Here is an 18,263-nt window from a genome sequence, read left to right as displayed (position 1 = left end):
TTCCTGCCTGTGGGGACCTGGAGCTGTCACCTCCAAACCTCAGCCTCCAGGAGAGCTGGGATTCCAGCTCATTGCAGGAATTCCTGCTCACTGCAGGCATCCTAGAGGGAAACCCCAATTCTCACCAGTCCACAGCACCAGCAAGGCTTGGATCCACCCCCACATCCCCAAAAATTTCCTCTGCACCCCAAGAGACACTCCTCCACGTGCTATACATCCCCAATCCCCAGAGCCAAGCTCCAAAATGCCTTGGATGCGATTCCCAGGCTGCAGGAGCGAGGAAAGGGGTGCCCACCAGAGCTGGGGAGGAAAAATCACACGGGGAGGTTGTGACAGGATCCTGAGAAGGAGAAGAGCATCCAAACCCTCACCTAGCAGGGTATGGGCAGGGATTTGCAGGAAGGAGCTGCTGGATCAGCTTTCCCAAATCCCACTGCACGTTCCCTTCAGCAACAGGAGCCTTTACAGAGCTGGTGGAGGGGAAACCACAGATCCCAGTGGGGGAAATATCCCTGTGGAGCTGGGCAGGGAGATGTGCCCACATCCCCAACCTTGGCATCCCTGCTCTGACCCCAAACAAGAGTCCAGAGCTCTGCTGGACACGAGTCCCCCTGCCCAGTGGGGGGGTCAGGACCCTCTCAGTGACCACTTCAGCGTTGTCCCCAGGGTCTCAGTGGCCACCTCAGTGCTGTCCCCATGTCCCCAGGGTCTCTCTATGTGGGGGTTGGGGCCATGCTGCCCCGGAGGACACTCGGCACAGAGCAGGATAAGAGTTATTTTCTCAGCCCTTCCCTTTCCTTCCCTTGCCAGGCTCGGCCGGGAGCATCAGGTGCAGCGGCAAGGTCACCATCCGACAGCATTTCCGACCCGTTTAACCCCTGCAGGGCAGGGCTGGAGGGGCAGGAAAACCGGGATGTCCCTGCGGGAAAGGTGACAAGGCTGCTCTGGTCACTCCCAGCGCCGGGACTGGTTCTGCTTTTAACTCCGGGACACCAAAACCAGCTCTCCAACCTGTTGCTACTTAAGTTTTGTTTCTTGTTCTGTCCTTCACAACTACGGTTTCCCCAAAAATCTGGACCACATAAAATGAGCGGCTGTTTCTCCATCACAAACTTGGGTGTGTTTAATGCTCAAAAAAACCCCAGAGAAAACTAAAGCCATTCTTCAAAGTGCTCCTTACACATCTCCTGCTAATTGCCGGCAATCAGAACATGCCAGCCTCTCCCCGAGCTCCCCCTTATCACTTCCAGGATCAAATGCACACGAAAACCACTTCAAAAAAAAAAAAAAAAAAGAAAAAAATTATTTTGAGCATGGAAACCCCTTGCAGCAAAGCTGTTTTTGTTCCAAACAGTTACGAAATGTCAGTGTTTTCCCTCGCCTGCCAAAGAGCCGGCTTTGATGCTATGGGAGGCTTTATCAGGAGCAGGAAAAGAAGGGGCTGCAGCAGCCGTGCAAAACCTCAGAGAGGTTATTTTATCCTTTTATTTTCTCCTTCCCCACTGCAGATTGTCAGCCCAGAATCCACGGAGGGACCTGAGCTCCCCAAATGCTGCTGCTTGCAGCACCTCGGGGTGATGACAGGAGGCTGCTGCCTGCCAGGGTGCCCTCCCTGCTCTGTCACCTCCTGGGTGCCAGCCCCTTGTCTGGCAGTGAAAGGTTTCCAGCCCCACTGTCTGGCCTGGGACAGTGACATTTAAATATATATTGCACAGGACAGAGTGTTGTATCATTAATTTTTAAGGTTCCTTATATGCAGGAGGAGATGTGCTCCTCAGGAGGGAGTTTGAGCTGTGCCAGATAGATAATAGGGAAGGGTTAAGGGTTTAGGACACAAGTCTGGGATGCCAGAAACCACTTCAAGCCTCCACTCTGCTCCACTGTTATCTCCTGTCCCCAGCAAGTGATTTGGCTACTGAACAAGAGGCAGAGCTCGGGTCGAGCCCCTCTGAAAAGGCTTCCCACTGCTTGGGATGAGACAACTTCTTCAAAACCTTCAACAAAGCTTTCCTGGGCAGGGATAGGAACCTCCTGCAGGCCCCTGGGAGCTCAGGCACTGCTCCACAGCAAAGGGCACGGCAGGCTCGCAGCTCAGCACGTTTGCACAGGAAAAGAGCATTTCCAGGTCAGGAGGGGGAACGAGGCAGGTTTTCCAGGCAGATAGGACAGTCCCCAGGGCTCCTGGCTGGGGGACACCATCCCACAGTGTCCTCCCCCTCTCCAGCAGCCCCTCCAGAGCTGCCAAGAGGCTTCACACAGATCCAGGGTCCCCCTGCCAATGCCAGCGCTGCACGCAGGATATAGGAAAAATCCAGAGGGGCAAACAACTCCAGCGCTGCACCAGCATCAGCATCCCCAGGGCTGCCCTCCCAGCCTGTCTCACCCAGCCCAGGGGGGCTCAGCCCCTTCCCCAGCACCCCCGGGCTGGGAACAGGCGGCGGCTGAGTTTCCAGCGGAAGGAATGGCCGCAATGCGGTGCTAACAGCTGGCCAGGGGGGTGCTTCAGCAGCCCAGAGCCTGCCTTGCACCGGCAGGATTCCTGCTGCCAGCTCGCAGGAGGCAGGGCAGGAATGAGCCCGGCTCCCTCCCACCCGCCCTGCAGCCTCCCCATTCCTGTGGGCGAGCTGGAGCCAAGTTTATCCCCGACACATCTCCGCCGGCTCTGCTGGATTTAGAGCCCAGATAAGTTTGGGGCAGGAGTTAAATTCTGGTGGCTCGAAAGGTCAGGGAAGAGATACTAATGAGGGAGGAGAAGCCATGTGTGAGCACAGGCGTGTTTGAGCAAAGGATCACGTCCCAAATCACACACTGGGAGCTGGGTTCTCCATCAGCACAACCTGAGAGGACTCTGCCAACAGCCTAGAGCACCGTTCCTCCAGTTAGCCACTGGTGTGGAGCTGGGCCTTAAGAAAAATCTGGCAGAGGATAAAATCAGGATACAGCAGAGCTCTAGGTGAAGAAAGGGACTGCCAGAGAGCAGAGACTGGGAATGGGCATGGAGCTCCTGTCTAACACCAGACTCACCCTTTCACTGGGGATGAGAACCTTCCCTCCAGCCCAGAGGGATCCAGCAGCTCTGGCTGATGAGCAGGAGGGGCTGGGGGAGGTTTACATTAGCAAGGAGCCATCCAGGTGCCAACAGCGATTCATCACAAGCACTCAAACAAAGCAGGCAGGAGCTGCCGTGGCAGGCACCAGCGAGGGGGTAAAACAGCTCTGCCCTGGCAGGGTCAACCTGTGCCGAGGCCAAACCATGCCCAGACACGGCTCCCTCAGCTGGGCATCCCCTCCTTCCCTGCCATGAGGTCCTAGGTTTGATTTCTGGGGTGGGCTGAGGTGCAAACAGGGCATTTCCCACCAGCTCTCACAGCAGGAGAATGGGGATGCTCTGTTCCCCCCTGTCCCCAGCAGTGATGTCCTCAAGGACAGCACCAAGTGTCACTTGACAACATTCCCCCTCCTGCCACAGCTCCCTCCTTCAGAGCTGGCAAAGCCACCCTGGCTGGACACAGCACAGGGGCTGGCTGTCCCTGTCCCTGTCCCCATCCCTGTCCCTGTCCCTCCCGGGCTGCAGGCACTGGCACTGCTCCCCAAGCCCTCACACCGTGCCTGCGTTCCCAGCAGCCCAAACTCCTCAGAGCTGTTTCCACTGCGGAAACGCCGCCCCATCCTTTTACATCGGCAAGGGGAACTCTTGACCCCCGGGTCTCTGTGGTGCTGACCCAGGGCTGCAGGCACAGCACTGCTGAGCCTCCCTGGCACTGTGCAGCCAGAGAGGCCCCTGGCCACTCTCTGATTGTTTTTGGCCGGTGTTTCTGTAGCACCTCCAAGGCCAGGTCAAGGGCCAGGACCCCTGTGCTCCATCGTGTCACCACCTGCTCCTGCTGGAGCAAACCCCCTGCAAACCTCCCTCTGCTCCCTGCAAAGACCTGGCAGCCCCAGCAGAAAGCCAGGACCTTCTCTGCAGAGCTGGCCCAAAGCCCTGGCAGGTTTATACAGATCCCAGATCAAAGCCCAGGAGCTCCGGGAATCGCACACGTGTGGGAAGGCAGCTGCTCCCCGGCAGGGCGGGGATCTGCCCCTCCGTGCCTTCACCAGACTCCCGGCGTCCTCCCCAGGCAGGGAAACCCTCTGAACCCCATCAGCTCCACCGCGGAACGTCACCTCCCTTTCCACCACCACAATTTCCCCTAACAAGTGCTTACACCCCACAGCCTCCCTTGCAGGCTCCGGGTGTTTTATCAATCCCGCCAGCAAAGAGAAACCGGTTCCAGTTCTTGCCCCAGCCTGGAGGAGACTGGTGGGGAGAAAAGACACGCTGGGATCGGGATGGGATGGGATGCGCGACCCGCGATTCCTGTGCCTGGCACGGGCATCATCCCCTGTGCCCTCCGCGCTGCGCTCGGGGAGGGATGCGCGTTCCGTTCTGTGCCATCCCATCCCGTTCTGTGCCATCCCATCCCGTTCTGTGCCATCCCATCCCGTTCTGTCCCATCCACCCCGTCCCGTCCCGTGTCTCACCGCTCAGCCGGTCCATGGTCCGGAGCCGCGGCCGCTCCGGGAGCTGCGGGCGGGCGAATGTCCCGTGCCGCGGCCGCCCGGCGGGGCCGGCTCTCGCTCGGGGTGGCCAATCCCTTCATCCGCCCCTCCCTGCCTCCCTCCTGCCTCGCTCGGCAGCGCCGAGCACCGGCCCGGCCCGGCACGGCACGGGGGACAGCCCGGGGGGACAGCCCGGGGGTGCCCTGTCACCCCGCCACCTTGCCGCCCTGTGACCCTCCATCGGCACACAGAGACCCCCGGGAAGGGGGGAGGGTCTTGAGTGCGCCACCTCCACCTGCCCGGCTTGGGCAAAAAATCCCCCTGACAGCTCCCCCTGAGCTCGGCCTCCCTGTTTCCCCCTCCCCAAAATCCCTTCTGCATCTGCTCCCTCCTGGTGTCCCTGCTGTGGCCGTGCTGTTGTCATTGTCCCTCCAGAACAGACCCCGAGGGTGACCGTGGGATGTGTGACACCCTTGTGACACACGTGTGGCAGTGTCCCAGGCGTGGCAGAGGACAGAGGCTCCTGGCACTGCCAGGACAATCCAGACAGCTGAGCCCTGTGGGGAGAGCAGGCTGGGACAGAAACGTGGTGGGGTCTCACAGGTACCCAATTATTATCACTTGGGAAAGCAAGAATTGAAATACCAGATGTGAATTAGCAACTGGCCCCTTGGGATTCCCTTTGGGGCTGCCAAGGCTGCTTTGGGAATTACAGAGCAGCCAGGGACATCTGCCAGGGCAGAGGGTGACACCTGGGGTGTCCCTGCACCACCCCCAGGGCAATGGGACACCAGCAGGGACCCTTGGAGTGTCTGCTGCCCCAGAATGGAGCTGGAGAGGCTGCCCTGGCTCTGAGAGAAAAAACAAAACAAACAACCCAGCCCTGCCTCAGTTTCCTCACCTTTGCCTTGTGGAGGAGAGTTATTGTCCATAAAATGCTTTGGAAATGAAAAGATCCTGCTGTTACTGTGTTATTACTGTTATTAATAACATCCCCCAGGCTTTCTCACTGGAGCTGCTGCTGGAGAGGGAGGATCCCTCCAGCCACAAACAGTTGAGTTTGATTTAGAGAGCCCTATTTTATATGAGTGAAAGAATTATAAATAAACTCGGCTCATTTACTGCTGCACTAAAGCAGATGAGCAATCACTTCCCAGGGCAATGTTGCCACCTTCTCCTGAATCCCCAGCCCTTTCCTTGGTATAAAGCTCCAGAGCTGGAGCTGCTGCTGCTGGGAAAACTCCTGCCCTGAGCCTCTTGAACAAACCCCTGCAAGGGGAACCTGCTGGTGGATTTTTGGGGAGGGCAAGGAATCCACTCAGTGGGGCCACCAGGACAAGAGGGTTTCAGAGGGGACCAGAACGTGGCCATGGCACAGTGAAGGTGAAACCTGTGCTGTCCCTTAATCTCCTGTTGATACCCCAAAGTTCCCTGACCTGTTTTTGGGACTGTTCAATCCTGCTCTATGCCTGAAAATCCTGTAGGATGAGCAAACAGGAAAGCAGAGCACCACAGACACCAGGGAAGAGGTTTGTGTGAAAACAACCTTATTTGTTTTATGAAAAAAATAAGAAAAAAAAATTTATCCCATGGAGTTTGGGATACAAACATGTTGAGTTTGCATGGAGGGAATTGCCTTCATTCCCAGAGGGATTCATCAGGGACTCAGGCAGCTGATGGGGAATTCAGGACAGCCCAGGAGAGGTCCAGCAGGCAGTGGGACCTGCATTTCCCACTCCTCTCCTCTGGCCTTCCCCCAGTTCCCAGCTGGAACATACTCAGCCCTGGACAAACCTGAAGAGCAGCAAGGAGCTGCACAAGGCAGGAGGTGGCTTTGGCTGTTGCACTTAGGAAGGGCTGGGTTTGGGGATGGAAAGTGGCTGTTCTGGCACCTTGGGAGGATAAACTGGTCTGGAGCAGCCCAGGCTTTGCAGGGAAAGCCACCAGCCCAGGGGGGATTGGGACTCAGGGTCACACCCTGGCTCTGTGGGGTGCCCACCACTTCTATCCCCTTCCCCAAAGTGTGCATTTCACATCCTGAAGTTCCCTCAATCCTGGCACTGTAAAGGCAGGGATGGATTTAAGGAGCCTGGAGTGAGATCCCACTTTGCTGCCATTGTGCCCAGGGCTTTTTTCACCTCTACTCCATCCTAAGCTGAACAGAAGGGGATGAGACACCCCTATCCCAAACCCCCTCTGCCAGCCCCAGGAAAATCCTCCCCTCGTGTCCCTGTGGGGCAGCAGTGACAGACACCAAGCATGGGGAGAACCCAGGCAGGGACACAGAAACCAGGCTGGACAAGGAAAGGAAACACAGAGCACCAAACCATCTGCAAGACTCCAATTCACTCTCAGGGGGGCAGAGAGGGCCCCTGTGCCCCACACAGCCCCGAGAATCATACAGAGCTGCCATATAGAGATCTCTCTATGTATATATTTATAGGTATGTATATATTTATAGTGCACTGCATTTAGAAGAGCCGGGCCTGCTTCTTCAGCTCGTTCCTCTTCCACAGCGCCAGGCGGTCGAACTCGGCCATGGTCATCCCGAAGATCTGGTAGAATTCCTCCTGGGACAGGTGTCTCTGGGGACAAATGGGAGGCTGGGCACCTTCCAGGGGGTCCTGAGGGCACCCCCTGCCCGCTGGGACATCGGGGTGGCACAGCCCCCAGCACTGCTCCCATGGGAGAGGGGCAGGAGCTGCCTCCCTGTGCCCCTGCCCCAGGCACAGGGGAGCAGCAGGAGCCCTGGGACAGAGCCCTGACACCCCTCAGCGTGCCCAGATACCCCTCAGTGTGCCCTGACACCCCTCAGTGTGCCCCTCACACCCCTCAGTGTGCCCCCCACACCCCTCAGTGTGCCCTGACACCCCTCAGTGTGCCCCCCACACCCCTCAGCGTGCCCCCCACACCCCTCAGTGTGCCCCCCACACCCCTCAGTGTGCCCAGATACCCCTCAGCGTGCCCAGATACCCCTCAGCGTGCCCCCCACACCCCTCAGTGTGCCCTGACACCCCTCAGCGTGCCCCCCACACCCCTCAGTGTGCCCCCCACATCCCTCAGTGTGCCCTGACACCCCTCAGCATGCCCAGATACCCCTCAGCGTGCTCCTGACACCCCTCAGTGTGCCCTGACACCCCTCAGCATGCCCCTCACACCCCTCACAGGGCCACCAGGCACACACACTGCGTGCCAGGGCCACCCCCAGGCTCTGTGCCCTGACTGTCCCCAGTGAAAAAGGCTCCTCTCACCTCTAACCGAGTCCTGTCCACATCTTTGGGCAGCTGGTTCCTCCCCCTCGTCTTCACCAGCAGCAGCTCGTAGGGGTAAATCTGCACAGGGACAGGGACACTGTGGGGCAGCCAGAGACACCTGGGGCACACTTGGGGGTGAGGGTTTGGGTGGCACAGCTGGCTGCAGGGCTGGGGTGGGACAAGGAGAGCTGGGAGTTGCTCTCAGGGTGACTCTGACCCACTCTGGATCTCTGTGGTGGATCTGGGATAACCTGCTCACTCTGCAAAACCAGGAATGAGCCAGGCACCAGAGTGAGCACGATTTCTCTCCAGGACTGCATGTCAAACTGCAAATTGCTTTTTTCATCCCTGTTCTGAGGCTGCTCTGACTCCCTTATCCCCTCTGCCACCCCAGCAAGGCCCTGCTGCCCCTCCCTCAGCTATCCCTGCTGTCACTGCCAGCCTTTGCTCCATCTCTCACAACAGGGACATGGCCCAAAGTCCCACCTGTCCCCCACTGAACCCACCCTGCTGCCCAGAGCAGGAGCATCCCACCAAGCACCAGCACACTCCCCCTGCTCTGTTCCTCACCCAGGGCACAATCCTGCTCAGCCAAGCACCTGGGACCTGCCAGGAGGGGAGGGACCCTGAGCCCCCCAATCCTGGGCTCAGTCAGATGGAGGATGGAGGGGAACAAAGACAGAGGGCAAAACTTCCCTCTGAAGAGCCTGGGGCCACATGGACACATCCCTGGGACCCCATCTCTGGCTGGTGGCCACTCCTTGCAGCAGAAGGGTCTTACCTTGTACTCTGTGGGGAGAGAAAAAAAAGGGAAATGTGAGCCACAGGGACCCCTCTGCTGCCACCACCCTGCCCTGGAGGCTCATCCGTGTCCCCCCTGCTGCCTGTGGGGAGGTGGCAGCCCCCCAGCATGTCCCCAGGTGTCCCCAGCCCCTGCCCTGTACCTCTCATGCCCCAGTTGACGGCGTTGGTGCTGTCGTAGTGGAAGAGCTCGGCACTGGGAGGCTGCAGAGGGGAGAGGAGAGGGGTGGGAGTGAGAGGGGGGCTCCTCCAGACACCCAGAGTGATGTCCCCCACCTCACCAGGGGGTTACAAAAAGGTGCCCACCCACCAGCAGGGAAACTGAGGCACGGGGAGGTGCAGTGACAAGCCCAGGTCACAGAATTCACAAATTCACAGAACCCACAGAATGACTCTTTTGGAAGTGACCTTCAAGTCTGAGTTTAACCCATACCCCAACACCTCACCCAACCACCCAGTGCCACATGCTGTCTTTTTTAAACACATCCAGGGATGGTGACTGCACCACCTCCAGTGCTTGACCATTCTGTGAAAAACTTTTTCCTAATATCCAACCTAATTTTCCTTTCACCTAGCTTGAGACTGTGTCCTCTCCAAGCCCAGCACCTCTCATCAGCCCTTCCCTCATTCTCCACCCCTCAGACCTCCTGAGGGACTGGAGCTGTGCTGGGTGGGACAGAGGGACAGACAGGTCACACAGAGCCAGGAGCACAACTCCTGATCCCAAGCAATCCCAGGATAGAAAGCAAAGCTCTTCTGCTGGAGAGCAACACCAACATCCCTGTGGAAATTGCCCTGTGGGAGTTTCAGGGTAGACACTGTCTGGACAGGATCCCAGTAAGGGTCATTTTGGATTGGCACAGGGCAGCAGGGATGCAGAGAAGGGGGAACAGGACATGGGAAGGCAGCACTGGGGGCTTGGAGGAGCCTGGGAGGATGGGGAATGCACTTACCCTGTGCAGCCCGTTCCTCCTGTAGGCAGGAAGGGAGGCTGACTTGGAAATGAGGGGATCTGCAAGGAAGGCACCAAGGGGCATCAGGGAAAAAGCAGGAATGAGCCTCACACCCCAGGACAGACCCTCTCCCTCTGTGCTCCCAGCTCTGTCTCCTTCCAGCTCCAGCTCATTTCCAGCCTGGCTTCCTCCCATGCTGATCTTCCTCTCCCCAAAATCCCTTTCCTGGGGCAGCTCTCACCCTTCAGAGCAGCACATTTTCCTCTCAGTTCTCTAGACTCATCCTCTCTGCCCTGCTTCAGCTGTACCCCAACCCAGGCTTTCAGGGCTCTTTCTTTGTTCCCTTCTCCCTTTTCAGGTCCCAGCAGCTCCTGCAGCTCGGGCTCTGGAGCAGCAGGGAGGGCTCAGGTCAGGCACTCACCGCTGTCAGCCAGGTAGTGGGTCCGGGGGGCTGCAAGGAGAGCAGAGCTGCTGTCAGGGAGGGCCAAGCACCCCATGCCATGCAGAACTGCCCATTCCCAGCCCCACAGATCCCCCCAGGAGCCCAGAGGGCTGAGGGGCTCCCTGAGCACCCCCAAACAGCTCTGTGAGGGTGGATGTGCCATGGGGAAGAAGAGCATGGAATGGACAGGGCTGGCTGTGCTGCAAGTGGCCCCAAGGGCAGGGCTGGGTGCCCTGGGGGCTCTGTGAGCAGCCCTGGGGTGCCAGAGGTGCCAGCCCAAAACAGATCACAGCACCCATGGTGTGGCTGTGCTGCCACAATTCCTCCAGCCATTCCATGAGGCACTTCCAGGCAATGGCCCAATCCCAGCTGGGGCACAGGGAGTGGACGGAGCCCTCCAGAAAGGCAAAAAAACATCCCAAGAAGGTTTTCTCATCCCGTTCATCCCTCTCCGCCCTGCAGAGCCCCTGAGGGGCTGGGGCTGTGCTGGGAGGGACAGAGGGACAGGGACAGCCTTACAGCCATTGAGGGAGCCCTCGTAGCCCAGTGTGTGCAGGGCCTCTCTGCTGCTGGCCGAGCTGCGGGGGGGGGTCCAGGGGTCTGCGTAGGAGTTGGAGCGAGCCTTCATCTCCTCCCTCAGGATCAGTCTCCCGATGCCACTCTGGATCTGCCGGGGGGGAAAGCCACCTTGCACTCGTCCTGTCCCTGCCCAGCCCTGCCTGGCATCCCCTGGTGTGTTGGGTTGATGTGGCCAGAAATGTGAATTCTGTCCCCATCTACCGCAGCCAGGTGTGGCAGTGACCCTGATCTCCTGGCACACATTCTCTGCTAATGGGCCATCTTTAAACCAGCTGGGGCAATCATCTTTATCTTTCCCATGACCCACCCTTCATCCAGGAGGTATCACCTGTTAATGAGCCATTGTTAAAAACTGGGTGTGGCAGTGACTCTCATCACTGTGGGAGATATCTCCTGTTAATGGGCCATTGTTAAAACTGGGTGTGGCAGTGACCCTGATCTCCTGCACACATTATCTGCTAATGGGCCATCTTTAAACCAGCTGGGGCAATCATCTTTATCTTTCCACAGCCCATCCTCCCTCCAGGAGATATCTCCTGTTCATGGCCATTGAGCCCCAATGCATGACTGATATAATTACATCATTGTTCTGTGTAATACTGCATTTCTATTTTAATTTTCCTAGTGAAGAATTGTTATTCCTAATTCCCCTATCTTTACCTCATAGGCCCTTAATTTCACAGTTATAATAATAATTTGGAGGGAGGGATTTATATTCTCCATTTCAAAGAGAAGCTCCTGGCTTTACTGGCAGACACCTGCCCTTCAAACCAGGACACCTGGTATGGGCTTGGCATCTCCTGAGGATGAGATGCTCTCCCCCCTCCTTCACAGCCTACACTGGGGGTGGCCAGGAGGGGACAGATGGCCAAGGGCAGCAGGGAGGGTGGTGGCACCTCCTGGGGTGGCAGAGCTGGGCTGATCCTTCTCCCCAGAGCCAGCTGGGCCAGTCTGGTGCTGGCACTCACCTTGTGCATGCCCCGGTCGTAGCCATCCTCCTCACCCCCTGACGAGAACCTGCGGGCCCGGGGAGCTGCAAGGAGACACTCAGGGTCAGATGGGGACAGGCAGGGAGGGGACAGTCCCCACTCCATGGGCTCCCATGGGTTTTGGCATCACCCTGGTAGGTATCTCAGCCCAACCCCACTTTTGTGTGCAGACCCAGCTCAAAATGGGGTTTTCTCCTCCCATAAAATGCAGAGCAGGAATGAGTTTCCCCTTCTTCCAGCCCAAGGGGAATTTGTTACCTTTGGGAGAGCCTTGGAAGGACCAGTACTCGGACTCAGAGTGGTAGTAGGGGTCTGGGGAGTAGGCAGGGCTGTACTTGGATGACTGAGCAATGTCCTCGCTGGTTTTGCTTTTGGTGGCTGCAGAGGGGTTGTCTGCAAAAGGAGAGGGCAGAGCCAAGGTGAGGATCTGCAGAGATCCACCCCAAATGAGAGCAAATCCTCTTCCCTCCCCACTGACTGCCAGGGATTTGTGTCTGGGACAGCAGGGAGCAGAGCTGGGAATAATCAGTTTTCCAGCTGCTGAGGCTGAGGTGGGGACAGTGACAATGACAAGCAGGGGATGTCACTGATGTGGCTGGGAAGGGACCTGAGTGGCTGGGAGCCCACAAGTGCCCATCCCAGTGCCACCAATGCCACCCTGTGCTGTCCTGTCCCAGGAGGTGAGAGAGGGGTGGAGGAAGGCTCAGACCCAGCAGGGACGGGGCTCTGGGGGTTCTGCCAGGGAAAGGTGGCAGCAGGGGGGGAGCAGGGGGCTCTGGCAGGGACACACAGGGTGCTCAGGGTGGGGACAGAGCCTCAGCAGCACCCAGGGGAGCCCAGGGGGAAGTTGTGCTGCACCAGGGGCCAGGAGAGTCACAGGGCAAGGAGCAGCAGGGACAGGAGGTGGCAGAGCCATCCCAGCAGTACAGGGGACCCAGCAGGTACTTACAGCAGCAGGAGCAGCCAGCAGGGATGGGGCAGGAGGGAGGGGAGAGCCCAGGAGAGAGAGAAGACACAGTCACTGCTCAGGGGGAGCTGCTGGCCCTCCCTGAGCAGCAGCAAGCGGGGACAGGGCACGCCAGCCCCACTGAGAGCCACCAACACCAGGAACAGCAAACACCAGGGACAGCAAACACCAGGGACAGCAAACCCCAGGGACAGCAAACACCAGGGACAGCAAACACCAGGGACACCAAACACCCTCCCCAACCTGCAGCACCCCCAGGTCAGTTCCATGCTGGAACAGCCATCCAGGCTGGGCTGTGATTTCTCTCCAGGGCTGTATGTGAAACTGTAAATTGCTTTTTTCATCACTATTCTGAGGCTGCTCTGACTCTTTTGCCCCCTCTGCCACCCCAGCAAGGCCCTGCTGCCCCTCCCTCAGCTATCCCTGCTGTCACTGCCAGCCTTTGCTCCATCCCTCACAACAGGGACATGGCCCAAAGTCCCACCTGTCCCCCACTGAACCCACCCTGCTGCCCAGCACCCAAACCTCGATGCCATCTCCCACCCAGCCCCTGAGCACTGCTGTCCCCTCCCAGGGGTGACACAGGGACACAGAGCCAGACCTACCGTGGCGCTTGTAGATCGGGGGCTTCCTGTAGATGTTACTCTCACCAGCAGCTGAGAGAGAAAGGGAAGAGAGAAGGGGGAAAGAGAGATGAGTGTGGGTGTGCTGAGAGCTCACAGGACACGGGTCCTGCAGCAGCCACCACCCTCAGGTCACAATTCCATCACACACTGACCCCCGAGCCCAGCAGTGGCCCGGGGGGCTCTGGAGGGTGACAGGACATGCAGTGAGCACCCAGCCACAGCATGCACCAGGGCACAGCAGGGCACAGCCTGCCAGCCAGGGCTACCTGGGGCCAGCCAGCATCAGCCAAAGCCTCTTTCTGCAGCACAAAGAGAGAGAGAAAAGAGCAAACTGGGAGGGAAAGCGAGCTGGATGGAGCCTGAGCTGGAGCAGGGAAGGGGCCATCCATAAACCAGCGACAGGGCAGGGGTGGGAGCGGGGTGGGGGAGCTCTGGGTGTCCACTCTGGGCAGCTGGGTGGGTGGTGTGGGGGTTTTGGGGTTCTGAGCCCTCTGAGGGCAGCTCTGCCTGCTTCCCAACCCCTCTCTCCCCGTCCCCGTGGGCTCTGCGTGGCCCTTACCTGGTGGCCCCCTGCAATCCCTGCAGAAGGGGAGCAGGCATCTGGCAAGCCCAGGAGACACTGGGGGGAGGGAGCAGCGGGCCCTAGGGGGAGTATAAAATAGTCATCTGTAGGGTGGCTGTGATGGCTCTGGCAGACACGCTTGGTGACCCTGGGGGAAGGCAGGGGAGGAGGACAGGACACTCATCTTTGCTTGGTGATCCTGGGGGAAGGCAGGGGAGGGGACAGGACACTCATCTTTGCTTGGTGACCCTGGGGGGAAGGCAGTGGAGGGGGACAGGACACTCATTTTTGCTTGGTGACCCTGGGGGAAGGCAGGGGAGGAGGACAGGACACTCATCTTTGCTTGGTGACCCTGGGGGAAGGCAGGGGAGGAGACAGGACACTCATCTTGGTGTGGGGAGTGCAGGGAGGAGGAAGGACAGGGATGTTGCAAGGATCAAGCAGACTCTGGGACCTCAGGGTGGTGTTGGGATAAAGAGTAAGGCTCAAGCTGTTTATGGATGGCCTCTACCAGGGGTCACCCTGCTGGCAGCTGGCTCTAGGCTGGGCATGCAGCACAGCAGGGATGGCACATGCAGCATGCCACAGGCACGGTGCTCACGGGCACTCTGAGCCTACCTGGGATGTGGAAATGCTTGGGTGCCTGGTAAGAGGTTGGAGTGGAGGACCTCACATCTAACTGGCTATAGTAGGGCGAGCTGCGCCCGCTCTCGGTGCCTGCGGGGCCCAGGAGCAGCCGTGAGTGAGCCGTGAGAGAGAGAACAAGAGGCACAAGACAATGGGTGTTAAACGCAGCGGTGTTAGAGCAGCGGCTGTGAGCCCTGGGGCAGCGATGGAGAGGGGGAGGTCTGAGATTCCTGCATCTCCAGAGAGGATGGGATGCAGGAGGAAACCCCGGTAGCGTGCTGCAGAGTGTGTGATCAGCCCTTGGTGCTCTCAGTGACCCCAGAGTGCTCCAGCCCTTCCTCTCCAGCTCCAGAGGACAGCAGGCACAGCCCAGGCTCACTCTGCTCCCCTACCATGCTCCAGGGCTGGGTGCATGTGCAAGAGCTCAACACTGTCCTGCACAGCCCTCCCAGAGCCACCAGCACAGCTAAGAGGTTTTCAGCAGAGCTGCAGGTCACCACCCCATCCTCCACAAGCCCCAAATTCCCCTTGGCCTCTCCCTGCTGCTGCAGGAGTTTGGAGAAGCAGAGGATGTGCAGGGCTGGGCACTGCCCCCACCATGGGCCACCCCAGCCCTCCTGCTGCTCGCCAGGTGAGAAATGCCAGAGATATTTTTGTGATCCTCTCCCTGCTCGGTGCTGTGAGCTCAGCTCAGCCCGGGGGTGTGGCTGAAATCCTCACCTGAGCGGTAGAAGTGGTGGGGGGACCTGGGGATGGTGGGGGACATGCCCTGGCGGCTGTAGGTGGGGGAGTCGATGTAGCCAGGGCTGGAGGCTCGTCTCTGCCGTGTGTCAAAGCTCTCATAGATGTCCTGGGGGCAGCAAAGGTGTGCAGAGAGCAGGTTAGGGCAGCCAGGAGGTGTCCCACGGGTGGGGGTGACACTGGGCAGTGTCCTGTAAATCTGGAGGTGTCCCCAGCCTGCCCTGCCTCCCCCCTGCCAAGGCACAGGCAGCACAGCCCAGGCTTGGGGACCAGGTGACACTGTCCAGCCAGAGGTTTTGTGCCTGGAAATTGCCCCCTTCCCTTGAGCTTGCTCCTAGTTATTGGTGTCTCCACCCTGGGGTCATTCTGCTCTCTTTGGAGCCTGAAGGACAGGACAGTCCTGTCCCCCCATCTTCCCACAGCCCAGAGGGACAATCAGCAGAGCCCCTGGGACATCCCGTGGCAGCAGCAGCTGACAGAACCCCAGTGCCCACAGGGGCATTACCTGTGAGTAGGGGGAGAGGGTCCCCAGGGACTGGAGGCAGCAGGAGGAAAAGTGAGGAGGAAAAAAGAGAGAGAGAGAAAAAGAGAGAGACAGCACATGGTTAAGAGGAGCAGTGACAGTCTGGGGTCCCACAGCAGCTCCTTCTCCCCCAGTTACTGGGCAGTGAGGGGCACTGGTGTGCAGCCAGAGCTGAACTGGGGCAGGACACTGGGCAGGAGAGAAACTGGCAGGAGAATCAGCAGCTGTCACCTCTCAGAGGCCTCTGTGGACAGGGGGAGGCACAGAGGGCCATGAGCATCCTGGGTGGGCTGCAGGACACCAGGCTTGTGACAAAACCTTGGGGATGTGAGAGATGCTGCTGCCAAACCCTCTTCCAGCAGCACTGCAGGAGCCCCACCTGTGTGAGCTGCTCAGACCCTTCTCTCCCACGGGCTCTCTGAACTCACCCAGCAGCTCCAGCTGGGCAGGCAGGACAGTCCTGTGCCTGAGCATCCCCTCAGCACTGCCCCAGCCCCTTCCCTGGCTGCAGCACCCAACAGGGCAGCCCTGCTCCAGCCCTGCTGCAGGATTATCTGCCAGGGCTGTGAGGGGTGAATTCCCTGCCCATCACTCCTCTCACACAGTGCTGTCTCTCCCTGCACATCCTAAGGTCACTGGTATTTTTCTGACTGCAGCATCATCACTTTACCTCCATCAGAAACCCTCCCCAAACCTCTGGGAGAGCTCCTGCCCCACTCCTGCCTCCCTGCACTGTTCCCACTGGCATGAACAACCCCCCCAGGGTTCTCCCCCAGCCTGGGGGCCACTCCTGCTCCTCCCAGCAGGGTTTCTGGAGTCTCAGTACCTCCCCATAGCTATATCTCTCCAGCGTCTCATCCGACGTGTATCTGTGATAGGGCTCGTAGGAAATGAGGTCAGGACGCTGCACTTCATAGATGGCTTTAATCTTGGGAAGAGCTGCCAGGTCTTTGTAATTAAGGATCTCATTATCCACTTTAGCCTAGGGAGAGGGAGAGACAGAGACAGACAGAAAGGAGGAGGAGGAGAGAAGGGAAGGGAGGCTGGAGAGCACAGCACAGGGCAGACAGAGCCCAGCCACCCCAGCAGCAGGACAGGTGAGAGGACAGGTGAGAGGCAGCAGAGGGAGGGCAGAGGAGCTGGGACGGCAGCACTGTGCCCCTCTGAGCACTCCTGAGCTGTGCCCTGGCACTGGTGGCATGGCCTGCTGCTGGGACATGGGGACTTGTCCCCAAATTCTGGGCTTGTCCTGCTGAAGAGCAGCACTGGGAGCTGCTGTTGGCATCCCTGGGGCCCTGGGAGAGGGGCAGGGCTGCACTTACACAGATGACACGGTTTGGGGAGCCAATGCTGGAGCCAGGGGGGGAGATGGAGGTTTCCGACGTCCTCCTGTGCTGTGGAGGCACAAAGGGGGAGGGCAGGTGAGAGCACAGCAAGGAGGGAGCCCTGAGCAGGCAAATTGTTGGTTTGAGGGCTGAATTTCACTCCCACGGCCACCCACCATCCTCTGGGCAGGTTTGGGCAGTGCCAGAACAGCTCAGTTCCAGCAGGGACTGGAGGACAGTGGCACCTGGGAGGTGGCACCCCTGGAGATGTCCCCTCACCCTGCTGCCTACCTTCAGCTTCTTCTCTGCTCTGGCTGCCTGCTTGCAGATGGGGTGCCACACTTCAGAGCCTGCAGGGCAGCAGAGGGACAGTGTCAGCCCCACACACAGTCACCCCCAGGTCCCCTGCCACCTCCAGCAGTGCCATGCAATGTGCAGGGCAGTGGGGATTGTGTGTCTGTGATAAGCAATGGAACAGCCCAGAGTACTGAGGGCAGGGGCCAAACCTCAGCAAAATCAGGTGGATTTGGGGTGGCCCAAGCTGTTCCTGCTGGTTAAACTGAGGTGACACTGATCTTGGGGTGTCACAACACCTCCATCCTTTGGGCTGCAGTGAACAGAGCTTGGGCTGTGCCAGGTGTGCAGGGACACACAAAGTGCAGGGAAGGTTTCATGGACAGCAGTGATTTTTGCACACAGGAGTTGCAGAGCAGTGGGGAGGGGATCTCTGGCCCTGCTGCACAAAGAAACCCAATGCCACAAGGACCCAAACCCCCCAGCCATGCCCTACCTGTCAGGTACATCTCCTCTCCCTCTGTGAACATCTGGTGGCAGCGCACACATCTGGCACAGGTGGGGTGGTAGTGCTTCCCTCCTGCCTGCAGGGCAAGCACAACCAGCACCCAAGGTGTTTCCTTGAGCTCCAGCACCCAAGGTGTTGTTTCCCTGAGCTCCAACACCCAAAATGTTGTTTCCTTGGCCTCCAGCACCCAAGGTGCTGTTTCCCTGAGCTCCAGCACCCAAGGTGTTGTTTCCCTGAGCTCCAATACCCAAGGTGTTGTTTCCCTGAGCTCCAATACCCAAGGTATTACTTCCCCCTCTTTCACTCTCTGGACAAGGTGTTCAGGCTGTGACAGAGCTGCTGCAGCATCTGTGACCCTCAGAGATGGAGGGTGGCACCTCCCCAGCTCATGTCCCTGTCCCCAGCCCGGGGACACCTGGACTCACCTCCAGCACACGGCCGCTGATGTAGCGGTCACAGCTCTCGCACTTGATGCCGAACTGGGCGTGGTAGTCGGACTCACAGTAGGGGATGCCATCCCTGGGGAGGGGACA

The 18,263-nt window shown here is 58.8% G+C and overlaps 2 protein-coding genes and 1 long non-coding RNA gene across 7 annotated transcripts in view; 1 reads left to right on the top strand and 2 right to left on the bottom strand.

Moving 5' to 3' along the window:
• Positions 1-18,263, bottom strand: part of AFAP1L1 (actin filament associated protein 1 like 1) — a 115,999-nt gene that overhangs the window by 14,092 nt on the left and 83,644 nt on the right. For 2 of the 3 annotated variants that reach the window (XM_079319992.1, XM_079319993.1), the window contains exon 1: positions 4,522-4,643. The exons of the other annotated variant lie outside the window; for it this stretch is intronic. In XM_079319992.1, the coding sequence (XP_079176118.1) occupies positions 4,522-4,537 (16 nt within the window). In that variant the 5' untranslated portion in view covers positions 4,538-4,643. Of the gene's footprint in view, positions 1-4,521; positions 4,644-18,263 lie in introns of those variants that run through there. 3 annotated transcript variants of the gene reach the window in all.
• Positions 1-18,263, top strand: part of LOC306808967 — a 129,031-nt gene that overhangs the window by 27,301 nt on the left and 83,467 nt on the right. The gene's annotated exons all lie outside the window — the stretch shown is intronic.
• Positions 6,747-18,263, bottom strand: part of ABLIM3 (actin binding LIM protein family member 3) — a 39,055-nt gene continuing 27,538 nt past the window's right edge. Inside the window, exons 6-23 of one of the 3 annotated variants that reach the window (XM_079319996.1) lie at positions 18,156-18,249; positions 17,719-17,806; positions 17,220-17,278; positions 16,926-16,997; positions 16,430-16,585; positions 15,586-15,615; positions 15,060-15,189; positions 14,331-14,429; positions 13,130-13,180; positions 11,816-11,950; positions 11,537-11,601; positions 10,509-10,656; positions 9,969-9,998; positions 9,548-9,606; positions 8,738-8,798; positions 8,575-8,582; positions 7,791-7,871; positions 6,747-7,124 (exon numbers count right to left, since the gene is read on the bottom strand). In XM_079319996.1, the coding sequence (XP_079176122.1) occupies positions 7,011-7,124; positions 7,791-7,871; positions 8,575-8,582; positions 8,738-8,798; positions 9,548-9,606; positions 9,969-9,998; positions 10,509-10,656; positions 11,537-11,601; positions 11,816-11,950; positions 13,130-13,180; positions 14,331-14,429; positions 15,060-15,189; positions 15,586-15,615; positions 16,430-16,585; positions 16,926-16,997; positions 17,220-17,278; positions 17,719-17,806; positions 18,156-18,249 (1,480 nt within the window). In that variant the 3' untranslated portion in view covers positions 6,747-7,010. Of the gene's footprint in view, positions 7,125-7,790; positions 7,872-8,574; positions 8,583-8,730; positions 8,799-9,547; positions 9,607-9,968; positions 9,999-10,508; positions 10,657-11,536; positions 11,602-11,815; positions 11,951-13,129; positions 13,181-14,330; positions 14,430-15,059; positions 15,190-15,585; positions 15,616-16,429; positions 16,586-16,925; positions 16,998-17,219; positions 17,279-17,718; positions 17,807-18,155; positions 18,250-18,263 lie in introns of all 3 variants that reach the window. The other 2 variants (XR_013776128.1, XR_013776127.1) reach the window with 2 other exon arrangements.

The sequence above is a fragment of the Erithacus rubecula genome, assembly GCF_903797595.1.
Source record: "Erithacus rubecula genome assembly, chromosome: 16".
NCBI lineage: Eukaryota > Metazoa > Chordata > Aves > Passeriformes > Muscicapidae > Erithacus > Erithacus rubecula.
The sequence above is the reverse complement of the archived record's forward strand: the minus strand, read 5'-3'. Positions and strand labels throughout refer to the sequence as shown.